The following is a 19,205-nucleotide window of genomic DNA, read 5'->3' on the forward strand; positions in this document are numbered from 1 at the left end:
CTTTCTTTATTGCTTTATATCCACACTTTTACATCCTATTCCACTTATTTGATTTGTTACGTATCGTTTTTTACTAAGTGCAATTTGTGACTTCAGTAATGGAAACACAACCATGTATCATGATAAAAGAATTGGTGCATACAACAATGAAGGTCTATGTTAAGTTAAATGCATTGTTATTTCTTTATTAAACTGTATCTTGAATTGGTGTAACATGATAGAGGCTGTTTATGTTATTGTGAAATTTTACAGAAGTGTTTTTGACAGCTGTTTTTTGTGATCTATACCAAAATGAAGTTCACACCACAACACAGCCTGAAGAGAAGAGACATTGCCTTTCTTAGCTTATGTACAGACTTGGGTGAGCCAGTGCCCAGCTGTTTAATGGTGTTCATTTGGTAAAGTGTTTGCTGTAACTGAACACTTCTGTAGTTGCAGTGCATAAGTTAGCACTGTTAGCAAACATTAAAATCACATTTTGTGTTCAAAAAAAAAAAAAAAAGTGAGAACAAGTATTTGCAAGTTAAAATAAACAGGGAGAAATGATTTCTAATTGTCAGCTTGGTATTAGATAACATTTCCTTACAAAAAGTACAAAATGGCTGCTTTCTTCTAGTCAGTCTGGCACATCTATTTCTAGTGGATTGCAAATCTAAGCATATGCATTTTTCAAGAATGAATATGTCTGAAGTACCACTGCAGTGACAGAGAACATAGCAAATCTTGCAAATTCAAGGAGTCTGTTCTTTCTGTTGCTGTTATCACTCAATAAGGCATTGTTCAGAGAAAAAAAATCCGTGAGTGTGACTATGCCTCATCTCCATTGCCCATTTTGTAGGCATTCTCATTGTTTAATTGATTCTGCTGGGGGGAGTCAATTTAAAAGCCCAAGAAAAAAAGAGGAAAAAAGAAACCAGGAAGAAGTATTAAACTTTAAAGCTTAATGAAATCACCAATAACTTTGATTTTTCCAAGAAACTTAGGTTGCATATGAAATACACAGTGAAAGTAATTTTAATTTCAACATAGCTTTTCTTTATCTTAGGAACAAAAATTATACAAATCTGCTGAAAAATGACAGAAATCTCAAAACAGAGAGGTCAAACAGTGGAGCCTATAAACAGCTGTTGCTCTATCCTTCCTTCACCTTTAAGAATGAAGGAGCATATGCACTACTGTCAGTCCATTAGCACCAAGTAGAGCAGTACAAGTGTGGGAAAAAAAAAGAAAAAAAAAATCCAGGAGAAAACCATGATCAATACTGAAACTCCACAAAATGTTGAGGAGCAGATTCAGAACACCCAGAAAAATCAGGTGACAGACACAAACAGAAGTACAAACACCTTAGTGAAAATACTAGGTAGGGGAGGAAATGTCTAAGCAAAGTTTCTATAGATTTATCAGCCACAGAAGAGTTAAGAGAACAGCAATGGTAAACCTTACAAACAATGCTTAATTCAATTGTATTAAAACTACTACTTGCTCCTTTAGAATGTATACAAGTGAAACAATTAACTATAAATCACAAGTGATTTCCCCTTGGGAAAAGGGAGTAGCCTGCCATATAGCGCTGATTTACTCAGAAATCTTCAGGGCAATTGGAAAACAGATATGTATAGGAAAAAGCTGACATGGAAACCATGTGTTACAGAAGCAGCAACTGCGGTAAAGGAGAAGATAAATACATTTATCACTGAAGTACGGCTCAATTAAAATATTTTTATAAGCCATGAAAGCTCAGGCTACAGTACAGAGCACAGCTTCTTGATCCCTCTATAAACTGTACTGCTAGTGCTATACTGCAATAGAATATAGCCATCTTTAATATGAACAGTGGAACTGGAGAGATACTGGGATAAAATGAGGTAGTAGTTATAACAGGAGTATTTTTAATAATGTCTCTGTTCCTTATTTAAATTTACTCAGGATTTTCCAAAATATACTTTTCCTTCCTGCCTTTACCTTTTAATACCTTATTTAAGACTTTTTAATATCTTGATCAGGCAACTATGAAGAGTAGTACGTCTGGAAATGAGTAGAAATATTTTTCAGCTGCAGCAATTTGTCTGAGAGAAAGGATTACCTCCCTGCAAAAAATTATCTCACTGCAAATATTTTTCCTGCTTTCTTTCATGCAGCTAATGGATTCATGCTTTTGGCATTTAAGTGCAGTTGTAGTTTTAGGATTCTAAACAGCACTACAGCCTCTGCTTTACAGACAGAGGAAACTAAGCAAACCTACTTTGATGTCTGTAGGGAGAGAAAAAGACAGGAATGCACACAAAACAAAGAATTCTGGGTGCTGTCAATTATTTGATTTATTATAGTTTACAAAGATTAGTTACAGAAATACCTGGTATCTAAACATTAAAATAATAATAATAGCTTAAAAATATATAGGAGGTAAATTTCTTTTTTTCTAAAAGAATTAAAAATGGCTTTATTAAAATGTCTTGGAAGCCAACATTGTGTAATTTCACTTCTCCTGCATTAGGACAGCACATTCATATAAAAAAATACGAAAGAAGTGTAGTCTCTCTAGCTTTGGAACTGTGTAGCCTGCTGATTTTATTATAGCCACTGAGTTTATTAGTGTTGTACAAACGGTCTCCAGTTTTGCAGATTCAGACAAATGGTCAGAAAAGCTATTATAATATTTGAATCTTTCAATGATATCGAAGGATGAAATATATTTAATCCATCCAATTTTTAAGCACATGAAGCAAATTGATATTTTCCAGATCCCACTGGAAAACAATTTCTTACCTGGTGTTACTGTATCATATTTCCCCTGTCAGGAACTTAGCTTTTCTTTCTTGTAGATTCGTTCATCACCCTTCTTTGTATAGCAAAAGAGCATTTATGTGTATGCACAGAAAAGTGTCCTGTTGGTGTTAGTTCCAGTTCAGCTCTTTTTAGCCTTGTGGGTGCTACTTTTTTGTTTTTGTTTTTCTGCATTTCTCCGCACTGAGTGACATTTAATGAGATATTCTCGAAGGGAGAGCAAATCTACTTTGAATAACAACTACCACAGAGAGTTTTTCTTCCATGCAGGCACTCAAATAAGAACACGGTTTTAGAAGGCAGCAGGATACTGACTGTTCTGAATGTATGTCTCCAATTGTAGAGCATCTCATCCTTTTGATGGGATTTTGTAAGCTGTGTTCAGGTAGCACACTGTGCACTTTGTTAAATTTAATAGCAGAATTTGGCTATCTGGACAAAGAAAAATAAAACTTCTAAAATAAAAGTTCTTTGGGTTTCATAAAGAATTTCAATTCCTTATACGCATTTGTTCAGTACTACTGGAAGTGATTAAATACTGTAATTGAAGCCTATGATTTAATTAGTCCAAATGCTTCACATAAACACTTGGCTAAAGTAGATGATGATGTATATTTTCAAATTCCCTTTCAGAAGGTCGCACATATGGCCTTTAGTTTTACCGTTACTTTAATTATACTCAAATTAGAACACTTCAAATCCAGAACGTTACACTGGATCTGAATGTACGGAAAAAAACAGTTTTTATATGAAAAGCTATAGATTTTATTAACTTGATCTTAATCCCTGCATAAGAATCCATGCTAAATATTAATTCCAGATAGTGTTAAGGTACTGGAGGTTGCAACACAAGTGAAAGATTTGTTTCCTCTGTCCATCTTTGTTTTCCCTGTCCACCTTTGCTTCCCCCAGAGAGCGAAACAATATTTGAAATTATCTCACCCTATTGAGTGAAATGACTCTTTATTTTGTTGCAGAGCAGAGACGGTGATTCACACTGTACTGTAAGAAACAAAAATGAAGAAGATGAGGCCAAAAAAGGACTTGACTTGGTATGGCAGAGGGCACTGAGGAATGTAAGGTGAGTTCAAGTTGTTCATGCTTAAGAACACTAGGTCTTCAAGACCTCTAATCTTTGCTCATTTTTTAATTTTCTTATCATAAGCCTACCACTACAAAAAGGAAGAAAAAATGCCTACTAGCAGACATGCTGATTATATTCTTATTTTCAGGGCTCCTATCTGTATTTGATATTTCACAAGTTCTCTGTAAACCAGGACTTCAGGGTACGAAAGGCTATGAATCTTTCTTTCAGGTCCTTTCCAAAAACTGTTCCCATCTCATTGGACATATAAACCATTCTGGTTGCACTACAGTGCAGGTTTTCCTTTTGTTGCCAACCTATATTTGCTCTAGAGTAGACATTTTGTGAGGTGGTTGTTGGTTAATTTTCTTGAGACGCTGCAGGTAGTTGATTTTTAGTAGTTCTCTTCCTCTTCCCAATTTGTTTGATAAATATAATGCAGCAGCAACAGCAGCCATGGAATCAAATGATGCTATTTGTTACCTCCTGGTGCGATTAAGTCAGCAGGCGTATAAAAGTATAAAAGAACACCTTTAAAAGAAGAATAATTTACTTAAATATTGAGTGATTCTCTTCTGATAATACTTGCAATCAGCACTCAGCATGTGCAACAGCCACATTCTGGAAGATAAAATTGGCTGCTTCAAAGAGTTCAGCATAAAGCAGACGGTTGGGGTACTGTAGTTCTCCTACACTAAGTTATTAAAAGACAAATCACTTATGCTACTGAAACTCAAACTGAGGTGTTCCAAAATCACAAAGATAGTTTATAGATTGGAAAATAGCGAAGACCTGCATGCTGCAATTTGAGATTTAAGCAATGGTCACATCTGCATCCAGATGTGGGATCTTCAGTACAGGAGAGACATTGATCTGTTGGAGCGTGTCCAGAGAAGGGCCTCAAAAAATGATCCATGGAATGGAACACCTCTCCTATGAGGACAGGCTAAGAAAGCTGGGGCTGTGCAGCCTGGAGAATAGAAAGCTCCAAGGTGAACAGGTAGCAGCCTTTCATATCTGAAGGGGAGCTACAGGAAAGAAGGGAACAGACTCTTTAGCAGAGTCTGTGGTGATAGAATAAGGGAAAATGGTTTCAAGCTCAAAAAGGTAAGGTTTAGGTTAGGTGTAAGGAAAGAATCTTTTACAGCGGGGGTGGCAAGGCACTGGAACATGTTGCCTAGTGATGTGATGGATGCCCTGTCCCTGGAGACTTTCCAGGCAAGGCTGGATTAAGGCCTTAGGCAACCTGATCTAGCTGTGGTTTCACTGTTCACAGGGGAGTTAAACTAGATAGACCTCAGAGGTGCTTTCCAACTCTAAGGATTCTATAATTCTATGAAAATCCATCCATATTAGTTAGTTGCATCTTAGGCTTTTTTGGAGATCAACTTGAAAACTAGGGCACTTTCAGCAGCATGAAAAGAAGACACATGTGTAAGTAGAACAAATTAAAGTAAGGAAGAAATGAATGTACTGCAATAATTAGAATTTTTACTTGTAGAAAAAAAGTACTTATTGAAATGAAATTATAGTAGTGATTATGAAACAGATATTGGAAGAACACATGAAAGCTATTAGTGATTAAGTACTTCTTTTTAGCCCAATTCCTGCAATGGTCAGCACTTAAAGTACAGAGATGATTCCTACACCTACCACTTCTGGCTGTCAGTTTTTAATAGAATTTAGGGTATAATATGATCCCTGAAATTACTTCTTAGAATTGAAACCAAAGGCTGCACATTTCCTATACTCAGAAACAAGATTGACTATTTCTAGCTACTCTCAGTGTTATTTGCTATTGCAGAAACATAAGTTGATTATTCAGTTGTTTAAAATGCTACATTTTCCATTGTTCTTCCCTCCTCTCTTCAAAAAACATTATTTTTGTGTACTAAATTTGAAGGGAAGTTATCCAAAAAATTTTTAATTATCTGAAACTTATTTCATTTTTATACTGTTGTACATTTTTGTTACCTAAGAAAAGTGTAAACAAAGTGGATCTCAGCCACTGACGTAATGAAAGATGTTAATTTTGGTGGAATCAATGAGCTGAATGAAGATTGTTGTGGGGAAATAAATGTGCTTCACATCCAGTCCATTAGGAATTAAATTCCATGCCATTCAGATTGGGTGAATAGTGTGGCTAGAGATTGCATATTTTGTCATGGTGAAATTAATATAAAATTTTAAATAAATAAAGATTATGCTCTGGAATTAATATGACAGTTCTATTACTGCTCAAATGAACTGAGAAGTACACTGACACTTCATTTGCTAAACACAAATTGCATTTTTTTTCTAGTAAGTGGAGCTCTTTTTAGAAAATAATCTTCATTGTGTCAGTGAACAGAAATAATTTCATTTATTTATAAATAAATAGATAAGTATGCATCTTTTTTCTAAGTTATTCTCTTTTTTTCCATTTATTTATCTTTTTACTGTTCAGACCATATTCTTCTGTTATCTGATGATAGGAGCAACTTCTTCAGATGAAGTGTAGTGTTGCTGGTGCTCAGGTTTTGATCTGTCTTTTTCCTCTCCTAGAAATGTCATTAGTGGGTATTTGGTCTATAGTTTAAGTCCTGCTTTATAGGGTATTTACCAAGATCATCTCATCTCCCTTTAAAAAAAAAAAATCACAATGACAGAAATGAAGGCATTAATCTGTTATGTATTAATTTAGGAGCAGGTTTAGCATTCCTTATTATCAATCTATTCACTATCCTACCAATTCATATATGGTGCTCCATCACAGTTCTTTCCATTATGACAGCACAGCTACTTGTATAGTTCCATGGTGAAAATCAGTGAAGTGATCCTCTGAAAATTACCCCCATTTATCTTCCCTGTTTCTCTCCACAAAAATTTTAGTCAGATCAGTTCTTGGTCCAGTTCATCCTATGACTGCATAAAACACTTGTACTGGCATGTAGAAGAGAATTGCAGTGAATAAAGGTATAAGAGTTCCATTGAATCTTTTTGTCATTGCCAAGGAACTTCTTTCTTTCAGCAAGGTGAAAAATGTGGACTTAGTTGTATAAGAAAGCTTCTCATGACCAATTATAACTGGGTGCAACCCTTTTAATTGAAAGTTCAGATACTGGAACCCAGAATATTTTTTATTTATTTAAAAAAAAAAAAAAAGCCATTTCAGGGAGCAGATTCATGTAATAAGCCTGATACCCCCTGCTACTCTACTGGTATAATCGTAGTATTTTCACAAATCCAATAAAGACATTTCTGAGCTATTTTGAAACTTCCTGTTTTCCTTTCCAACCTGTTCGTGAGTCACAATTCATGTGAGAATATATCCAAATTATTGTTTATATTAAATATATCTCTCAAGGAAAAAGGAACAATTACAATCTAGGAAGTGTTGTCATACAGTTAATAGGGTAAGTTAACAGTGTACTCTAAAACAACAGTGTTAAATCTAAAAATCAATGAGTAATTATAGTAAAATATTCTTAAATATGCGGAGAAAAAGTCCTCTCTCACAGAAGTAAAACCATTGTTCTTCCCTGATATGTGATAATATTCAAGATGGTACTGAATAAAAAATTTCAAATGGGAACTTTTAAATCATTTCCACTTTTTTTCTTCCTTCTGTATTATACAACTGTCATTAATTAAAGACTCGGCAAAAACTATAGATCTTGTACATCAAGCAACAAATAGGCATTTGGTTTCATCATCTGAGAAAAAAAAAACAAAACAAAAAACTTTATTGATAAGCTTAAGGCTTGCATTTTAGGCAATATTGCCAGTCTGTTCGCTCAGATGCCAGTTCCAAGCCATCCTTTGGATGATCCATTATTATTCAGAAGTGCTGCATCCTAAGAGCAGTAGACCGCAATCATGTTTTTTCTTTACCCACAGTGTGATGAGCATATGTCAGAATTTAGCGACTCCAATAACAAAAATGGCCCGTAGCAGAGCTCCTACCTATAGCAGGGTTCCTATTGCCAAGTGATTATATCAGTAGGACTCACAGCTTCTGTTGCATTCGCCCTATTGGTTGGTTCATTTCTAAACAAACACTGCCACAAATCCAGAACATTTTCAATCTAAATAAGGATAAATATGACAGATGGATGTAGAACACAGATGGAAGGAGGAAGTAGAAAGCCTCATTTCCAGAATCCATATTGTACTCATTATATGAAGGAAAATAGCTGAATTTCTGCGCTATTCAATACAATATTTTTTGAGCTCGGAACTCTCATTTATGAGTGGCTGATTTTCTGCTCAGCAGCTTCTGTCTTCTCGACAGCAAACTTTCCTATTGCCCCTATTTTTCTCTGTTTTAATTATCACTCATGTCAACCAGTTCTACGAGTCATGGACATGATTTTCTTATTCACCAAATCAAGATTAAAATGTATAAGCTTTTTAAGATCACTCCCACCTTTCAAGTGGCTTTAAAAGTTGTTAATTTTTTTAGCATAGAAGAAGAAAACACAATAGTGAGGAAAAATGTAAGTAACTCCCTTTTTTAGGAAAGAAGAAATGGAATTGAAAACTATACTAGGTGCTAACTCCCTCTATATGTAGCTATCAATACTACATGCATAATAGAGATCACCTTTCCAAGATGCCAATTAGTAAACTAATTTATGAAATATATGCTGTATACACAAATAACCATGGAACCTTTCTCACATCATTATTTTCAGTATTTTTGGCTTCCCCGAGAATGAACAGAAATATTTATCTAATTCAATAAAATGAAATGAACAACTCTTTTTCCAACTTTCTAAAAGTCACATTGTGTAAAACCATAGATGAGTTGAGACTGCATTTTTCTATGTAACTGGAAAAAGAGCAACATATATGCTGTGAAAGTGAGATGCCACTTAGAACACAATCTAACATATTTGAAGAAAAACTCAATTAAATGTTTTAATAACATTGCACTATTCTGCAAATGGAAAACCAAAGTACAGAGGGAAGAGGTATTACACCCATATTATTCTGGGACAGCAATTAATATGTTTCAGCTCCTGGCCATATGGCTGTTTCACAGACTATCTTTGGACAGTCTCTGTGGGCATTTCTGGCAGTGCAATAGTAATACACCATCTATCTAGCTCTGTATTTTAAATCCCGACATCAGAGAAAGAAAGCACATACACATCACTCAGAATAATCACAAAAAATTCGGCAGTAATATTTTCAGTTACTGATAAAAACCAACACGGTTATCACCGTGTTGGTGTTGCAGCCTTCTCCTTTGCAGTTTTACTGATACTCCTTAGAAACTTCCACTGCTCTGAAAATTCCACTAAAATCAAGTTACTTTCTTTCTAGTGTGAATAGGAGTGGCAGAATTTGGCTCATTCTTACTACTGTGATTTAATAATGTATGCTCTTTAATTCACTCTTATTGTAAAAGCATACACATTTGAAAACATTAGGAATGATAATATTGTAGAACATGCTTTCAGAAAGTGACAATTTTTTATAACCCTTAAAGACTTGCACAAGTATGAAGCGATTTCTCATAGACACTGGAATAACTTCCGGCAGATTTCATGTCTTCCAGAATATAATATAACAAAACTCTCAGATATACATTTGCATTGCAGTAGCATAGAAAAAATGTTGCAGAAAGAAGACTACACTGATCTGAGCCACAGCAAGCAAGCAACATGGTGATTTGTTGTCATGCTTGTCATCACAAGTTCAGTCTCATCTTCTAATAGCCAGATAAGTGTATTTTCCTTTGAAGCACCAAACATTTCTGAAAGCTGTGGCACAACATTTTTATCTCCTTTTCTTAATAAAGCTCCTTTGCCTGTTCAAACGAAATATCCAGAATTACTCGTGCCCTAATGTGCCTCTATTCAAGCTTATCTAATTCAACAGAATGAAGCTTTCAGAATCAACTAGAAATAAATACCATGCAAACTTACATATGCTTTTGCATACATATACTACACAATCTCATATGTGTATATTTAATATGAGTGGGTATATTTATACAGACACCCATATATATGAAACTCTCATGGTAGAAACTGGAAACAAAGCAGCTGGCAATGCTCACTCATGAAGTGGGATTGAATCATAAACCATTCAGGAGATTCAGGCTAGTTTCCCAATTTTTTGCAAAACAACTATTGCCAAATATAATAAACACTCTTCACAGAGGCAATAAGGATTACTTCAAAATGAATTTGCATCTTTAGAAATTCTAAAGCCCATATGAAAATGGCAATGAAGAAAGCAGCAGTTGTTGAGATCCGTTGAAATTATTTTTAAATATAACCAAGTTCAACCTAAACAAGCAACTTATGATTTTCTCTGCTCTGACAACTTGACAAAAGGAGAGACTTATATCAAAGGTGAGAGAAAGCATTGCATCAGCATAGCCCATCATTTTCTTCTTTGTTTAATCTTCTTCCATTTTGCTGCTAGCCATTTTAAGTTTTTTCCTTCATATTCTCCTTGCACTAGGTAGCACAGAACTAAAATTTGCAAACAGTGCATAACTTTCCCTTAAATATAAGCATGAATCCAATCAGGTACAGTTCAAGGGCGAAGGAGAAGAAAATATGCTGCAATTTTGGGAAGGCACAAAATATAAATGAAGGGAAGGACAAGAGAATATGGAAATACCTAAAGAAAATGGCATTGTTACAGCGTAGAAAGAAAAGGGCAGATGAGGGAATTTCTTAGAAAATCCTACTCCCTTATCTTTCAGCTCAAATACATTTATATTGGTCTGCTGATCTACTCAGATTTTCCTAATCAGATTAGCAAAAATACAACAGCATCTTGGAAACAGTTGTAAAGATGCAGCATACTCTGCTTTTTCATACCTGCTTCTGGCCAGGGAATGTGCTTCTCTTCTCTCTTCACACAAAAGCACTGTGATTTAGATTATTCATCTTAAAAAAATTCCAAATGCACAGTAATAGACCACACACTCCCAATATAACACAGTGGTGTATTATGTGTTTCTAAGCCACGTTACAATGAATTGTAACATTTTCATTTATTAACTTCCACCTGACTATTTTAACATGTGCAGCCACAACACCTCCCACCTCCCAGTCAGTAACAACTGGAAAAAATGTACAAGACCCGAACAGTTTTGAAGATAAAACGAGTTTCTAACATGCTGTCATACTGTAATAACGTCATGTCACAAAAGAAGGCATGGTCTCCTTTACTAACACATCTTAGTGTAGATTAAATAGATATACAGGCCATCCAACTCCATAAATGAATATATTTATATTAAAGCACAACAAATGATGACCGTTTCCTCTGTTGTTTATACTTTAATTTCATTTTAAGGTAAAAAATCATCTCAGAGCTGATTTCTCAAAGTTTCTAATAATGCTGTTACTCAGGATTTGTTGTATACATTACTGTTTCATTGATTATTTTTCTGATACTACAGAGCTCTGTTTATTTCTGGGAAAAAAATAAGCACCTTGCACCTTCCTTCCACTCCCAAGCTAAGGAAGCTATGCAATCCAGTATTAAGTTTATTCTAAAATCCCTGAAGATCTGTTTAAATACTGAACTAAAGCAGCCCCAGGAGCTCGAAACATACCTTTCACTTTTCAGATATGATCCATTACAACATGCACACATGCTTTTTCTTTCCTTCAAGGATTTTTCTGAAAAGTCCCTGAACAGTCCCTAGAAATCAGAGTGGTTAAGATTCTGAGTGACTTAAATCTCATCCTGAGAAGACAAACAATATAATAGAAAGTGAAAAAAATATAATTACTAGATAAATCTGTCATTTTCTTTTGCATTTAAGCAGCTGTTTTAAGTTTGATTGTTTCAATTTTGGGTACAGCTGAGCATTTTACTTTCTTCCTTTTTTCTCTACCGGTTTTTTGGGGTTTGTTTTTGTTTTTGTTTTTTTTTTTGCTGCTTCACTGTGAGTTGAAGATGACATTTTGAATGTTTACAATATAATATAAATATAATAAATATAATATAAATTTACTAGTGTTAGATTTACTGTTTTACCTTAGTTTACAAAAATCATTCATTGTTAATAACAAATACAAAGAAATAGCACCACCGTTTCAATTATTTGTTTGTTTTTTTTCCTGCTATTTCTTGCTAAGGTTTTGTCTGTTTTTTAACTTAGATTTCATTTCTGTCCGTTCAAATACACGTTGATCAATTTCTTTGGGGGATATTTTCTGTTGTCCTCATATCAGATGTTAATTTTATACCTGCCATGAGATTAATTGTAATACACATGACATAAGTAGTAAAACCTAATCAGTTCATGAGTCAGTTACCTTGAATGAAGTTGACGAACACATCCATACTAAGGTAATGATAACCATACAAGAGAAGGCTTTTTCAAGAAAAATATTCAAAAAAAGATTTGACAGCCTATTGGATTTTTACAAAGGGGCAAGAAAGAAGAGAGAAGAAAAACAAAAAAATCAGACTAATTAACTGCAAATATGTTGCACCTGGAGCAAAATTTCTTAGCCATCAAGGGAAAATACAGTGATGCTTCCCATATCTTAATTAAACACAACATGGGCTCATACAGTACAAAGAATCAAAGAAATTAGAACCTTCCTTTTCTAAGTGAATTTCAGCCTAGACATGGAAGACTATTTTGAATTCTCTGCAGCTTGCAAATTGTGCTGAGCAGTTGTCAGATTTCTGCTTAATGCATTTCAGTCAAGAGTTGAGAAGGGGCTCATTTGTAAGTGTTTTGCAGGAAATGCTTTCCTGACAAGCATGAAATGTTAAGTAGTAATCTTTGCTTTTACGCTGTTTTATTATAAGCCATATCAAAACATACTTTTAGGAAATAAGATGACATAGTTTCAGAAGAAAGACTGACCCTCACTTAATATACTGATTATTAATAGTTTTACTCTATAAAATATCCAGACCTGATGCTACATATTAACCTTATGTACTAACATTCTAACGCTATTAGAAAATCCTGCTGTTCTGATGCAAGTTTTAGTCTTTCCAGAGAGCTGGTGAGAAGTACACCTCTGAGAAACAGGACTCATCTCTTTTTTGTGTTTTGACAATCACTGTGTTACAGCAGAATACTCTGAGTTTTTGTTTCTTTGCTACTATGAATTTAGAAAGAAAATCTGGTAAAAGCAGCAGCCTCTCAGGTATAATTATTCTTTTTTTTTTTTTTTTTTTTTTAATATTCTTTTGCCTTCTTACACAACATTTTCTGTTTCTACACTTTATCCCAATTCTTTGATAAGCGTAACAGTACACATGGGTCCTTTTTAGTCATATAAACATTGAAATAAAGTTTGCAATGGACCTGAATTTTTTTCAGTTAAGATTGCCATATGAGGAAATAGGGCTGTGATAAGAATCTGGTGTAAGTGAGGTACAGTTCTGAAGAACGTGTCCTTTACTGACAATAAGTATCAAGAACAGTTAGCTTTATGAACATTCACTTCAAAAAATATTGTTTTTTTTTTCCCCTAGAGAGGCTGTTGTTCAGTTAAAAATGCAATCTCTTAACAATACCTACAATTATGCATGCAAAGTTAAATATTCATAGTTGTCCATGAAATACCTGAAAACAGTGAATACTTGACAGATACTTCAGGCAAATGCTGTAAAGACCAGAAACATAACTTAAGAGTCTGTTTCAGTAGAAAAGTAAGGTTCACTGTTGTTCTGTTGTTTCTGTTCTGAAACTGGAGGAACAGCTTTTTTGCTACCAGCGAATTTTGCCACTACCCAATCAAATTGATGGAATTGAAGGTTATAAAAGGTAAAGATTCCTATAGACTGAGGCTTATATAAATTCAGTTGGTTTGCTCCTGACTCTGTCCGCCCACTTCAGTGTTTTTTAGTTACACATGTCGAATAAAAACATAGTTTCCTTACATTCTTAATATGCTTCCTGGTGGCCTACACTGTGTGTATAAATTTCTTCAAGATCGTACTCATTCCAAGATAACTTATAAGAAGGCAATGCCTACAAAGACCATTTAAAATGTAACTATCATTTAAATACATAAATGTGAACAGAAGATGTGTAACACCCCACATAAAGAAGTATGGTGTGAATGACAATAAAGGTGTGGTGCAGGTTTTGGGAATTGCATTCCTCTGCTACATAGGAACAATTTTTAGAAATATTCCATTGTAAAACTTGTTAGTTCTTTGTACATGCTAAGCCGATTACATTAGGTATCAACAATTAATTTATGGATGTGATGCACACTCCTGTTAGGATACTATTTTACAATCAGAACATGCAGTCCTGCTATCAGTTGCTGTACCAGAAAGTAAGATTTTCTTGAAAGAAATATTTTCTTTGATTTCAGCAACCAGTTTATTCAGCATGCAGTTCATACATTCACATCATTAATTGTCAAGTGTGCTAGCTAAAGATTAACACCATCTCCTGCTGGCATTTGATTGCAGAAAGTTGATAGTTACTCTTTATCTTTTTTGGCTTTGCAGGAATCAGTTAAGAGAAGAAGTCTAGAAATGAGCATTTGTGTTCCCTAAACTTCACTGGAATTGAAATCAAAACTGTTGGTATTTTCCACTTAAATTCTAATGACCTGAAAACTCAGCATGAACTCAGACCTGTCCAGTAGCAAGTGAGACATTATGCCTTGAGGGATGCTGTTCTTCAGCAGTGATCTTAGTTTTAATGCTGGGCTGTAAAGAACTTGATAGGGATTTGCTGTTCGCTCACATGTGCACACAGCTTTTATATAGTTCACAGAATCACAGAATAGAATTCAAATTGCTAGATGTAATGATGAATATTTAAAATGCCTTAAGAACATTTCTAATTTCCTGAATCAGCAACAGCTGACTATCCCAGAGAAACTACATATAAGTATTAAGAAAAAGGATTACAATCTCTATTGGTCACTGCAGAGTAAAAGGACATGCTCTCTATGAATGTCACAGTTCACGTTCTGAGAAGTTTTGAGACTCCCTTCTCCCCGAAGTAAAAAAAAAAAAAAAACAAAACCCACAGGTTAGTGGATTCAATCCACATTGCAGTATATTTTACTATTTAAAAAGTCTTCTCCCATGCACTAACAATGCCAAATACAAATGTGGCAGCATTCTATATGCAAGTTCTAATGAAATGAATTCTTGGAGCACCATCTCATCTTTATTTGTACTGTAACTGCATTTACTATCCTAATCCAAGGCCAACACTTCATTTTTCTATTTTCCAAAACCTAGCACTAATGATGCTGAATTTAATCATTGTTCCAACCCATTTATCCACCTAGAAAACGAGAGTGGGGTTTTCCTGAGTATGTAAGTGACTGAAAAACCTCTGGGTCACTTAAGACCAGATATTAATGGTATTTATGTGTAAGGATCAAGACAGACACTTGATGGGATTTCCACAACACCTACCTCCCACTGAAACCTCATCCTCTTACCTTGCTTATACAGGCTATTAGAAAGTTTAATCAACATGTGATTGAAGTACTTTGTGTAGTGTTTTGTCCTTCAGAAAGACACATTTAGCCCAAGAACATTTTTATTCAAACCTCCTGAATGAGTCAAGAAGTTGGGAATGCTGGTGATTAATTTATCAGATATGAAAGAGGCTGGTAACTCTTTTCCCACAAGCATCCCAACAGTCCTTGAATTATACAAACTATATTACCTCCCACATTCTCCTTTCTAAAAACATATGCACCATAAATAATGTTCTGGGACAAGTGATAATAGGAAATATTATTTATTCTTCAAATATTTCACATCAATTTCTATCATGCCCAGTATGATTGATTCTAATAGTCATGCAATTTTGCAGATAAGGATCAATAAAAAAATACAAAAGTAAATCATACTGTTTTACTTTTTTTTTTTTTTTTTTTCCATTTGAGAATTACAGAACAGTGTATGTGCTCAAGTTCCATGAAATAAGGAAAAAAAATTGGAACACAGTTTTTGTCTCATGGTGCACATAGACACATTTGTTAATGAAATGTGTATCCAAGGGCAAAATGTAAACACAAGGGATGTCAGGGATATAGCTTTGGTGATTCAAGAGACCATTGGGTAAATTTATTTCCCCTAAAATACAACCATATCCATGGTATTTTTCCTTTTAAGCTAGTAAATGGATGATAAGTTTCTTCATTTAGACTAACCAAGGTTTATTATTTTTTGTGCAATATACATACAGACATATATTCAGGCAAGAAAATGGTTTCAAAGAGTTTTGATTTCACCATGTGTATCAGAAAAAATAAAAATCTCAATGTATAACCAAGATGTTATAATCACAATATAATTGTGTATAATCAATAGATATCAAGATGTTATAATCAAGAGAGTAAGGCAAAGCAGATAACGATAACAAAAAGAGAATAAGTGGAAGAGCTTACCCTTCAGCTGAGCTCACCAGAAGACACCAAAAGAGAGGATCTCCAGAAGAGATCCTTCCCCTCTGGTAGCCAGCTCTTAAATAGGTCCAGGAGGGGGGGGGGGGGGAGCCTGGCTCCACCCCTTCCGGCAGCACAGGTGAATTGCCTTCACCTGTGCTCCTCTGGCTGACTCAAGGCTCACCTCAGGTGATCAATCAGAGGTTCAGGCCATGACTCAGCAGTTCCCATACACTCAATCAATAAAAGTAATGCAGATGAACCCATGTATGAAGGCAAGAGTTCTGAAAACCAGGAATATTTTAGCATGCCATCAGAGTAATTGGGAAAGTGGGATGAACTCAGGCAGGGTTCAAAAGTGACTTTGTTCCAGCTTCTGTTTCTCTGTTTCACTTTTTTGCTAATGTCAACAAAAATAAGTAAATGAGCTTTTTGCTGAAGCTTAGTATATTATTAACCCTAGACTTTGTATATTTACTGTAAAAGTGATATGTCCTAAACAAAAGTTGCTCGTATTTACTGTCTTCTGCAGCTACCAGAACTGCAGCTATGCAGTAGTTAGTATTCACACTGCTGTGTTACATTCATCTACTGTACTGTATGAATTCTTTGTAGCAGTTTGTGTACATTCTCTCACAGTCAGCATTAAATACAGAACTTAGAGGAGATGTTTTTTCCTTTCAAAGCATTCCCCTGCACCATAACACTGCCACTAAGGGGATCTGAAGAGCTGGGTTTAGAGTAGATTTGTAGCTACGTCATTTAAGAACTAGTTTTAGTTACAGCTTCAAATGGCAGCATTTGGTAACTATGTACGGAGGTGTGAACTGCATACTTTTTGAAAGAATTTGTTTTCACGCTTGTCTAGCAAACCACTAATACTTAATTTATAAAATATGTTAAAAATCTTAGCAGATCGAAACTCATTGTTTCAGGAGCAAAAATAAAAGCCGTTTTGAACCCTTGGTAAGATGGTTTCTTTAGGGCAGTTAAACTTCTGCAGATATGTTTGAAACTATATTGCCACCTGCTGTCTCGAGCTGAAATCAGGAGGCAATTCTTTTGCCCCCCCCAAAAAAAGATTAAAAGATTTTCACTGGAGGATTAGGAATATGGATGTTGACTCTATTGTCCGGAAGAAAGAAAGAAAGAAAAAGAGGGCTAGTAATAAAATAAAATAGTAAGTTGCAATGTGGAACGCTTCAGAAATTGCTATGCTACAGCAGTACACAAGCAGACAGCAGGCTCTGCCTCTCTCTCCCTCTCTCCCTCCCCAGCCGCTCCCCGCCGCAGACTCCATCCCCCACAAGGCGCCGCTCGGCCCGGCCCCGCAGTGTGCTGGCAGCCCGTTGGCGAAGCGGGGCCCGGCGGAAGCCTATCGCCTCCCGACTCCTTGTGCGGGGCCGGCAACCGCTGTACACACAGCGCGAGCCCGGCGGCCCCTCGGGCTCCGTCGGCGGCTCGGTCGGGCCATGAACCTGGGGTAAGGAGGGAGGGACCCGGCGGCCGGGAACGCCGCTCTGTGCGGGGCGGGACCCAGCCCCCCCCCGCCTTAGCTCGGCGCCTCGAGGCCCGCTGGTGCCGGGGGGGCGTGGAGCCCGTCTGGAGTGGGGGCGGGAAAGGGCCGGAGGCGCGTGAGGTGACCGCAGCGCTGCGGGCGGCGTCGGGGGAGCGCGTGCGGTGTTAGCATGAAGTGCGGGTTGTTGAAGTGCACGGATCGCACCGCTGCCTCTTCTCTGCACGGTTCCAGTCTCTTTCTTTCTCCCCTTTTGCAGAGATGGGCTGAAGCTTGAAACTGAAGTGCTGGACGGGAAGCCGAGGCTGATTTTAGCCGCTTCTGGTATTTTTTGATTATTTACCTGAAGTAACCTTTCAAGCTCCGACTGATGTAATGCGAGAATTTCTGCAATTTAGTATATCTTATTGCCAGGGAAAAAGAAGCCCAGTAGCTCCGTGCTTGATTTACACAGAACTGTATTATTTCACACTTAGATATTTACAGTACTTCAGTAGCTAGTGGCTGAGGTTTATCATTTTCACTAAGCAGTTTATTTAGACCAGATCTCAGTGCTGCCACACTAGAAAAGACCATCTCATTAAAGCTTAATGATGAGCCTGTCTGAACTGTAGTTTTTTATTTATGAGGCGTGTTTATGTACAAGCACAGAACCACTTTCCCTAATTGTCTACAGAGGCCTATGGCACCCTGGCTGGCATCAGCTGTGGTGCAGCCAGCAGGGCAGGGAACTCATTGTCCCCTTTGTCAGCCGTGGTGAGGCTGCACTTTTTGCATTTAACAGAGGGCTGACCAGTGAGATGTTACAGAATGCTTTGAGTCAAGAAGAAATGGCAGACCACTGGAGACAAAGCCTCACAACACCTCTGGAATGGCAGTGCTCTGAAAGTGCTTTCACTTAGTTCAGACGTAGCTGGCATCATTTGTTGGAATGTTCACTGGCCCTATTCATAGCACATATCATTGCCACTCACTCTGAGCCAGGATTTAACACCTGCCTTTAAGAGTGACAACTTAGCATACTCTCAAATTTTAATACTTTCATCTGAATTGTAAAATATTATTAATAAGGCGTTTTGCAGACAGTCAGAACTGTTAGCTTTTCTGGTATCTAATAGGTAGTGCAAAGAAGGCATGGTACTTTTCTGTACAACTGGGAATAGATGTCTCAAATATAGCTAGGTAGCTTTTTATTTGTTTTCCAACATATATTTGAATTTTTTATACCAAAAGAAAAACATACACATATACTGGGTAGATTTACAGGAAGGTACTTCCCCCTTCCTTACAAGATGTCTGATAACTATAATAGCTCATGAGTTTCTTAAGATTTATTTTTCAGGAAGAAGTTGCTATTAAATACTGTTCTCATATGTTTGTGTTTGCTTCCCAAAAGATAAAGCAAAGCCTGCAATGAAGGTAAGTGAAAAGAACTACATTTTATTTAGAGCACACATTATACCAT

General features: G+C 36.2%; 1 protein-coding gene and 1 long non-coding RNA gene across 4 annotated transcripts in view; one reads left to right on the forward strand and one right to left on the reverse strand.

Moving 5' to 3' along the window:
• The window catches only part of CCDC66 (coiled-coil domain containing 66), a 48,320-nt gene that overhangs the window by 7,830 nt on the left and 21,285 nt on the right, over window positions 1–19,205 (forward strand). For 2 of the 3 annotated variants that reach the window (XM_048956934.1, XM_048956935.1), the window contains exons 1-3: window positions 17,589–17,707; window positions 18,000–18,064; window positions 19,137–19,159. In XM_048956934.1, coding sequence (XP_048812891.1) covers window positions 17,697–17,707; window positions 18,000–18,064; window positions 19,137–19,159 — 99 coding nt within the window. In that variant the 5' untranslated portion in view covers window positions 17,589–17,696. Of the gene's footprint in view, window positions 1–3,761; window positions 3,866–17,588; window positions 17,708–17,999; window positions 18,065–19,136; window positions 19,160–19,205 lie in introns of those variants that run through there. The other variant, XM_048956936.1, reaches the window with a different exon arrangement.
• On the reverse strand, window positions 9,147–16,267 carry LOC125698528 (uncharacterized). The gene is made up of 4 exons (XR_007379217.1): window positions 16,228–16,267; window positions 11,436–11,524; window positions 10,693–10,761; window positions 9,147–9,665 (listed from the first exon to the last, which is right to left on the reverse strand). It is a non-coding gene; the product is annotated as an uncharacterized LOC125698528 (long non-coding RNA).

This window comes from Lagopus muta, chromosome 11 (genome assembly GCF_023343835.1).
Source record: "Lagopus muta isolate bLagMut1 chromosome 11, bLagMut1 primary, whole genome shotgun sequence".
NCBI classification, from domain to species: Eukaryota; Metazoa; Chordata; class Aves; order Galliformes; family Phasianidae; genus Lagopus; species Lagopus muta.